General features: G+C 48.0%; 1 protein-coding gene across 1 annotated transcript; it reads left to right on the forward strand.

The window, feature by feature from the left end:
- The first annotated feature begins 256 nt into the window (after positions 1–256).
- EXO5 (exonuclease 5) lies at positions 257–8,048 on the forward strand. The gene is made up of 5 exons (XM_035139696.3): positions 257–593; positions 1,781–2,049; positions 3,059–3,163; positions 4,743–4,915; positions 6,181–8,048. Exons 1-5 carry the CDS (start codon positions 349–351, stop codon positions 6,640–6,642), a joined length of 1,254 nt encoding a protein of 417 aa, XP_034995587.2. The 5' UTR covers positions 257–348; the 3' UTR covers positions 6,643–8,048.
- The last annotated feature ends 1,430 nt before the right edge of the window (positions 8,049–9,478 follow it).

A 9,478-nucleotide genomic window follows, 5' to 3' on the forward strand; every position in this document is an offset into this window, starting at 1 on the left:
GGTTGCACTAGAAGACCTTTGGGGATCCCTTGCCATTCTTAAAAATATTCAGTCTTGCGGGATCTGTTCCCCAGCATCCCTCCAACCCCTGATAGAGCAACACACTGCTTTTTTCCTTATTTTTTTAAAGGGTACTCTCATTTTCCTACTCATATTAAAATACTGCACCAAACTTAGATTCACAAAATATTTAGGGATATGCGTCCCCATGCGTCCCCCAAGAAAAAAAGGCACTGACTGGATCAACAGCAAAAAAAATATTCTTCTTATTAAGAAATTGTAAAGGTTGTACAGTAGTAGTCTCCGGAGTAAGGGGAGAGTGCACTTCTCTAATTTCTTCCTAAATCTATGGCTAAGGGCCGCCGCTTCCTACTGAATGGAAGGGAGGGCATCCCTCGAGCTACGTCACCGACTCCGCCTCTCAGGTGCTCGCGCGGCGAAGAATGGCTGTTTTGCAATAGCAGCAGCAGCGGCAAGCCCGCGAAAAAAGTCATGTCCGGGCGTGACTCCGGATTGGAGGAAGCTGAAACGGCGTCTGGCTTCTCCGATCTGAGCGACTCCGAATTCCTGCAAATTGAGGAGCCAGAAGCTGGGTAAGCAGGAGCCTCCCTCCCCCTGCATTTTGTTTCTGAGGTTTGTTTGGGGGGGTTAGTGTCATAGACTCAAAAAATTGTAGGGGCAGAAGGCTCCCCGAGGATCGCCCCCTGCAACGCAGGAATATGCAGCTGTGCCATACGGGGATCGAACCTGCAACCCTGGAGTCGTCGGCACTATTCTTTAACCAACTGAGCTATGTCTAATATTATACAAGAACAATTTGATTTTACCCCACAGCTGAGGGTACTTTATAACTCTTCGAAAGGTCTACGTTTGGTAAGGCAAGCTGATACTTTTCCTTGCTGCAGCAAGACTCCAGTATCGGTTGAGTTTGGAAATAAATGGTATAAAATGGTATAAAAATGCATGGGTGTCACTGAGAAGATAACCCACAATGTAATGCTGCTGAAAGGAAAGAAAAAACGAATGCCTTTTATGCCATAAGGCAGGCATCCCCAAACTTCGGTCCTCCAGATGTTTTGGACTACAACTCCCATCTTCCCTGACCACTGGTCCTGTTAGCTAGGGATGATGGGAGTTGTAGTCCAAAATATATGGAGGGCCGCAGTTTGGGGATACCTGCCATAAGGGGTCTATTTATTTTATATACTAATGACAAAATATGCTGTCAGACACATCACTAAAACCTGGGTTTTGTGACCATGCATACTTACTTTAGCTAGAGAAGATGACCTTTTTGTTGATGGATGCTTCTGCACAATGATGGCAGAATAACATAGGAAGAGCTGAATATGGATATTATAAAGACTTGCCTTGTTGCTGGCAGCTGGAGGAAATCCAGTGTGGCTTAGTGGTTAGAGTTCTGGACCAAGACCTTGGGAGAGCAGGGTTCAAATCCCCACTCGGCCACAAAGCTCGTGGTGTGCCCTCAATCTTTCCCAACATCAGGGTCTTTTCCAGGGAGTCTTCTCTTCTCATGAGGTGGCCAAAGTATTGGAGCCTCAGCTTCAGGATCTGTCCTTCCAGTGAGCACTCAGGGCTGGTTTCCTTAAGAATGGATAGGTTTGATCTTCTTGCAGTCCATGGGACTCTCAAGAGTCCCCTCTAGCACCATTATTCAAAGGCATCAATTCTTCAGTGATCTGCCTTCTTTACGGTCCAGCTCTCACTTCCATACAAGTAATAATGACTTTTAAAACAACCTCGTCTTTCGTTCAACCAGGGATTCCGAAAAGCCAAGTTGTTCCCTCGGCCCTCCTACAGAATCTGAGGGTGGCGATGTGGCGAAAGGGAGCGTGCTCGGAACAGCGAAAAGAAAGAGATTGCATGTCCCGCTCGAAATCTTCCACCTGCATTACCTTTCGGTCACGGATATATCCGCGCAGGTGTGGTGCGAACAGCAAATGGTTTATAGGCGAGAGCGTCCAGACCTGACGCTTCCTGAAAATACTGTGCTGTTGAACACAGGAAAGAGCATCCACCTTGCCAGAGGTAAGGGTTCTTTGCAGTCCATTCCCTGCTTCTTCAAAACATGTTTTTCTGCAGCACAGAGTTCTGATTTAGAACTTAAAGGGAGCCTAGTGGATCAGGCCAATGGCCCAACTAGTCCAGCATCCTGTTCTCACAGTTGCTGGCCAGACGCTTGCGGGAAGCCTGCAAGCAGGACCCGAACACAAGATAATTCTCCCCTTCTGCGGTTCCCAGCAATTGGTATTCAGGGTCTTGTTGGCATCCGTCTGTCTCGAGAAACAATGGAGTACACCTCCAGGGGTGAAGGCAAACCTCACCCATGTGACTTCCCCAGGGTGCAAGCCTAGGCGGTGTGTATGGAGGTCCTGGGTGTTAACTCTGGAAGTATACACTTGATTCTGAAGAAAGTTAACGCTAAATACACTACTTCTGGTGAATCAGCCACCCATAGCCACTAGAGGGCTGTGGAAATTTGTGTCCCGGGCTTTTTAGACTCGTGCCTCCATGTCCTATCTGAAACCAGAGGGGGGCATTGGTTGCCAGAGGTGAATTACTTTTAGCTCTCCTACCCCACTAAGGGACGCGGGTGGTGCTGTGGGTTAAACCACAGAGCCTAGGGCTTGCTGATCAGAAGGTCGGCGGTTCAAATCCCCTCCCGTTGCTTGGTCCCAGCTCCTGCCCACCTAGCAATTCAAAAGCACGTCAAGTGCAAGTAGATAAATAGGTACCACTCCGGCGGGAAGGTAAATGGCGTTTCCGTGCACTGCTCTGGTTCTCCAGAAGCGGCTTAGTCATGCTGGCAAGCTGTATGCTGGTTCCCTCGGCCAGTAAAGCGAGATGAACGCTGCAACCCCAGAGTCGTCCGCGACTGGACCTAACAGTCAGGGGTCCCTTTACCTTTACCCCGCTAGTAAGGAGTCAGGTGTAGTGAGAAAAGATGGAGGTTGATGGGGCGGTACCCCACTTTCCCACCTGGACCAGCATCCACTGGGCTCATCTTGCTCTCCCCCTGTCTTTGTTTTCAACGCAGAGCTGGAAGACCATGAGCTGGTGACGGTGAGCACCACAAGCCGAGAAGATTCCTGGGCGGTAAAGGTGCTGAATCTTCTGGTGATGCTTTCGGTGCTGCAGGCAGGTATGGGGGCCTCCCTTGAGTCAACGAGCTGCCCACATTACTCTGGTGCTATACTATATATAGATTGATATTGATATTGATGCTGTATCTTGGGTTTCAGGTCTTGTGATTTATATGGATATTGTTTCCATTTGGTTGTGTACTTTTTGATGTATTTTTATTTATTGTTTATGGCTTTTGTTATGTTTCTAATAGTGTAAATCAGGCATCCCCAAACTTTGGCCCTCCAGATGTTTTGGACTACAATTCCCATCATCCCTGACCACTGGTCCTGTTAGCTAGGGATCGTGGGAGTTGTAGGCCAAAACATCTGGAGGGCCGCAGTTTGGGGATGCCTGGTGTAAATCTTTTTTTAAAAAAAATAATTTTATTCATTTTATAAGAACACAAACAAACAAAGAAAACAACGGACAACACACAATAATTCTTACAATTTTCTACTTTTTCTTAACCTCATTGGGTGATGTAAGGGGCAGGGAGTACAGGAACCCCCCGCCTCTAATCAGGAGCAGCTCATCGACCAGTAGTCATGAGAGCGCAGACTCGTAGAGGCTAAGCAGGAAATAGGAAGAGGGGACTGGGGCTCTGACAACCTGGGAGAGCCTGAGCACCACAGCCAGGAACGGAGAGAGAGGAGCAGGGGGGAAAGGGAAAACATGGAGAGCAGACCTTTACCCCCGGTTCCGGAATTGAGGAGACGACGGAAAGGGAGGAGACTGTCAGTTCCACGTCTTTTATGTTGGAAAAGGGGGCGGAGAGGAGCAGTCCCGGATTCTGGATCGGACTGAGAAGACATGTTTTTTGACACCACTTTACACTGTACATAGCATGCACCAATAAAGACTGTTTAAAGACAAGCAGGTGCAGAGTCGTTACTCTAGAGTAGCCGTAATAACCTCTGACAGGTGACTTCCCCAAATCTCCCCATCTGAATTCCACTTCGAATCATCTTTAGCAGTTTCTAAAATTCAAAATATATCTAAATCAAAATATTAACTATATTAAAAATCTTACTCATCATAAATCCTAAACATAAATTTAAAACACAACATGTAACTCCTATTTCTACTCCGATAGCCTATATCAACTTCATTAAGAATTACAAAATATTAAATGTTACAATATTTTTTTCAAATATACTTTAAATCTCTTCCAATCTTCTTCCACCCTCTCTTCCTCCTGGTCGCGGAGTCTCCCAGTCAGTTTGGAGAGTTCCATAAAGTCCATCATTTTAATTTGCTATTCATCTATGGTTGGTATTGCTTCTGTCTTCCAATTCTTGGTAATTAATAATCTTGCAGCTGTTGTGGCCTACAGAAAGAATGTAATGTCCTTTTTGGTGATTTCTTCCCCTGTTATTCCAAGCAAAAAGGCTTCTGGCTTTTTGATGAAAGTGTCTTTTAACACTTTTTTCATTTCATTATAAATCCTTTCCCAGAAGTCTTTCACTTAGGGGCACGAATAATTGTGTAAATCTTGTCATGTTGTGAGCCGCCTCAGGCATGGTTTTGGCTATAGAGAGGCGACATACAAATAAAATGATGATGATGATGATATATTGCATCCTCTTTTACTGCAGGTCACCGTGTGCGAGAATTTCCAGTGTTTGGAGTGCTGGAAGACATCTTTGTGGTTGGGGTCATTGATCAGCTGGGTTATACACCCAAAGGAGAGCTGGAGCTAAATGAACTGAAGACCAGGAGCAATGCCTCCATGCCCTCGGCGGCACAGAAAAAGCGGGATCGTTTTCAGGTGAGCCAATGAGCCACTGGCTGCAGGAGGCATCTGCCTAGCTTGCGAGTTGCCAAGCCAGGTGCAGCCGTGCCACGAGACTGCCAGGGGCAGAGCTCCTGCTTTGCACACAGGGCATCCCAGGTTCAATCCCTGAGGAAGAGTGTTGGCTGCCACTCGTTGGGACTGGTTGGGTGGAAGGAAAGGAGCCCAACAGTAGGTGGCGCCAGAGCCAACTGATGCCAGTTTTGTTGAGTTCCGCAGGGGCAACACGCCAACACGGAGGAGGAGGAGGAGGAGGAGGAGGAGGAGGAGGAGGAGGAGGAGGAGGAAGGCGATAGGCAGGGCCACCCCTGGACTGGTTATTAGTAAGAAGGCAGGCAAAGTGGGGGCTGGCTAAGCGCAAGCTGAGTTTTGTGGTGCAGTGCCCCATTTGGCCAATGGGCTGGCCTCCAGTACTGGGAAAGATCCTTTCTGAGACCCTGGGGAGCTGCCACCAGTCAGGATAGTTATAGGTAGGTAGCCGTGTTGGTCTAACATAGTCGAAACAAAATAAAAAAAATTCATTCCAGCAGCACCTTAGAGACCAACTAAGTTTGTCATTGGTATGAGCTTTCTGAATAAGTGTGCATGCACACGAAAGCTCATACCAATGACAAACTTAGTTGGTCTCTAATGTGCTGCTGGATGGAGTCCAAAATGACTCCCAGGCTGCGCACCTGGTCCTTCAGGGGCACAGTTACCCCATTCAGAACCAGGGAATCCTCCACACCTGCCCGCCTCCTGTCCCCCACGAACAGTACTTCTGTCTTGTCAGGATTCAGCCTCAATCTGTTAGCCGCCATCCATCCTCCAACCGCCTCCAGGCACTCACACAGGACCTTCACCGCCTTCACTGGTTCTGATTTGAAAGAGAGGTAGAGCTGGGTATCGTCCGCATACTGATGAACACGCAGCCCAAACCCCCTGATGATCTCTCCCAGCGGCTGCATGTAGATGTTAAAAAGCATGGGGGAGAGGACAGAACCTTGAGGCACCCCACAAGTGAGAGCCCAGGGGTCTGAACACTCATCCCCCACCACCACTTTCTGAACACGGCCCAGGAGGAAGGAGCGGAACCACTGTATGACAGTGCCCCCAGCTCCCAACCCCTCTAGACGGTCCAGAAGGATGTTATGGTCGATGGTGTCAAAAGCCGCTGAGAGATCCAGCAGGACTAGAAAACAAGTGAATAGACTGTCGGGTGTCTGTTGTCTTAACTTACGCATCGTTGGTATTATTTCCAGGTCTTTCTGTATAAGTATCTCTTTGACGCCATGGTGCGAGGGTGCCTGGCGCCGGACAGTTTCCTCCAGCGACTCCACCTGAGGCCCGAGCAGCCGCTTGGCCCCCACGTCCAGGAGCAGGCCCGGAAGTCGGGTTTCACGGTGAGCTGCCTTTGCGAGCTCCTGGAGCTGCTCTCCCTCAACCTGACACACTGTGACATCCCCGCCATCGACCGTTTGCAAATCGAGTACATCCACCAGGATTCCGGCGCCGCACTCGGCACAGAGGTCTTGGCCTATGACCAGGAGGAGGTCGGATCCACAGTGCGGTATTTCTTGGCTTACTGGAAAGGGCAGCGGGACTCCCGAGGGGTGGATGTCGAGGACGCCTGGAAGTGCCGCTATTGTGCCTACTCCGGCATTTGCGAATGGAGGATGGGGAGAGCCGGCAGCCCAGAAGAGCAATGGAAAAAGTCCAAGTGACGTTCATATGACCCAACCTTTGGGGACCACTTTGGAGAGCACTAAGGCCACAGTCTCCAGAGACCATCCCTTTGTGCAGATCAGGGCTTCCCAAACTTGGGTCTCCAGCTGTTTTTGAACTACAACTCCCATCATCCCTAGCTATCGAGACCAGCAGTCAGGGTTGATGGGAATTGTAGCCCCAAAACAGCTGGAGGCCCAAGTTTGGGATACCCTGGTCCTGAGGGCACAAAGTTTTCCACCTTCACAGTTTTGCTTCACCGGTTCTAAGGGAAGGAAGCATCCTTTTCCACACCACCACGACTGCTACTGCCCCCAAGCAGATGTTTTAATAGCCTGCACTGGTCTGGGTCAGGGCCGAGGGAAACCTGTGGCCTTCCAGATGTTTTTGGACACTGGTTTCCATCAGCCCAAGGCAGCATGGACACTGGTTAGGGGTGAGCTGGGCTGTAGGCCATCACCTCTGCATAGTGATGATATTGTTATTGAAACAATCTCTGATCCAGCCCAGAGCTGTACATATCCAAAGCTTATAATCGATACTGGACTACAACTCCCACAATCCCTCACCTATTGGCCTGGAGCCCAACATCAGCCTCCTGTACAGGGTCATTGGGAATTCTTTTGGGTTCAAAACCGGTCCCCAGTCATACCTGCCAAGTTGCTGTCGGAGAAATAAGGGACCGGGCCGGAAGTAGCAGGCCGGAAGTAGCGCTGGCGCCATTTTGGAACTGGGCGGAGCATGCTCAGAAGTGGCTTTTGATGCTGCTTTGCCCAGTTCCAAAATGGCCGCCGCTCCAGAAGCCGCACTGCAGCCATTTTGGAACTAGGCAGAGCAGCATCAAAAGTCGCTTCTGAGCATGCTCCGCCCAGTTCCAAAATGGCCGCTGCACCAGAATAAAGTGGGGGGAAACAAAAAAAATCCGTTTTTTCAGCTAGGAACAGCTGGAAAAACGGGGATTTCCCGGGGAATACGGGAGACTTGGCAGCTATGTCCCCAGTTCTTCTACACCAGCTTCCAAAAAGCTCTTCCTTCTATTCAGCAGCTGCCAGCTGTGGTGGTTGATGTGCCTCAATGCAGAAAGAAGAAGAAGAAAGGGGAAAGACGGTGTCTCAGAAGCAATAAGGTTTTAATGGCCTGACGCTCTTAAAAATGCCTTCCCCTGGAAGGGCTTCCTTGTGCAACATGGCATCCTCCACCAGGAATATGTAGCAAGGCAGCCTGCACCAACCTGGTGCAGTGGGACTGATGGCAGCTGTAGTCCAACACATCTGGAGGGCACCAGGTTGGCGAAGGTTGGACTGAGGTCTAAGGTTGCCCCATGTTTGGTGCCCCTGTGGCTAGGGTTGCCAAACTCAATAGAGGACAGGACTCCTGTGCCTTTAATTGCCCTGCTCTCTTTTGAGTCTGGAAACCTTAAAGAGAAACCAGCAGACCCTTTGTTTAATTTCCAAGCTGGTTTCTCTTTAAGGTTTCCAGACTCAAAAGAGAGCAGGGCAATTAAAGGCACAGAAGTCCTGTCCTCTATTGAGTCTGGCAACCCTACCTGTGGCAGCCATGTTCAAAATGCCATCTTTATTCCCATGCTCCTTTAAGACACCCATCTCCCTCTCACCCCTTTTTCTGGTTACTGGTGCATTCCATTTTCTTTCCACTGCTTGTCGGTGCATTCATGAGCCAGACAATTATACAATCAAGTCCCCTGGAGAGCAGCTGGTCTTGGAAGTGGTATGGAAAATTTCCCACCCTGTTCGGAACCAATGCTTGCAATAGGGATTCTCGATGGGGCGTATTTCATCTCTCAAATGAGCCTGTTCTCTACAAATGTGATTCTGGGCTTCAGCCAATACGACTCCTGGTAGACCTATTGAAAATAATAGACACGATGAACTTGGGCCAATTAATTTTAAAGGGTCTGCTGTGAGTAAAATTTAGTTGGATACAGCGCTTTGTGTTGGCTAGGCTTCTGCAGAAACCTAAGTTCCTGGTTAGGATTTCCTGAAGGAGCCCTGAGAAACTACATTTCATGTTGCAAGAGCAAACTTTGTCTTGTATTTGCACCGAAGGGAAAAGAGAAGGACTGCAGGCCAATACCTGAAAATGACCTGGTCATGCTGAATTTGTAAATGGAATTTTCTCTGCAGAAGTCAGTTCCTCCCCATGTTTGAGCTGAACCTTGATTGTTTACATGCACACTGATGCTCTATAACCTTTCTCATATTGATCCAACACATATTTCTTGGATATTTATATATCTGTTTACTTATATATATATATTGTATTTTATAACTAATATGTAGTATTTTCCCTTTAGGTTTCCCCCCCTAAAAAACCACTCTTGTATGCTATCAAGAACACTTTTCTAATTTCTTTTTAAAAAATGCTATACTGGAAATAAAATGTGATTATTATTTTTTTCCAGCCATTGATGACTCCTCCCTCCCTCCCTCTGTCTCTCTCAACAAAGCTGATATCTTAACAGTACTCGGTGGCTCAGAGTTTTCTGAAGAGGTCCCTTTTGTTGGGTTTTCAGCTGTTCCCCCTCCCTTCCCGCCCCCTAATTTTGTATATAAAATTATAGCCAGTGTTATGATATACAAAGCATGGGTGTGAATATTTATCATTCTGAAGCCTTTTACATAGTTGAGCAGATGTTCATATTCTTAAGCCCTGCGCCACTCCTGCTGTGTATACACACACAAACTCAATTCTGCCATCTGCGTCTGATATGAAATAAGGGTTAAGTTCCAATCTCAGAAATGGCAAATGGAAAGAGGTGTGTTTTGGCTGAACTACTGCTGGCTACAGAAAGGCACCCACATTACTGAATGTTAT

This window comes from Zootoca vivipara, chromosome 14, assembly GCF_965207765.1.
Source record: "Zootoca vivipara chromosome 14, rZooViv2.hap1.1, whole genome shotgun sequence".
Lineage (NCBI taxonomy): Eukaryota > Metazoa > Chordata > Lepidosauria > Squamata > Lacertidae > Zootoca > Zootoca vivipara.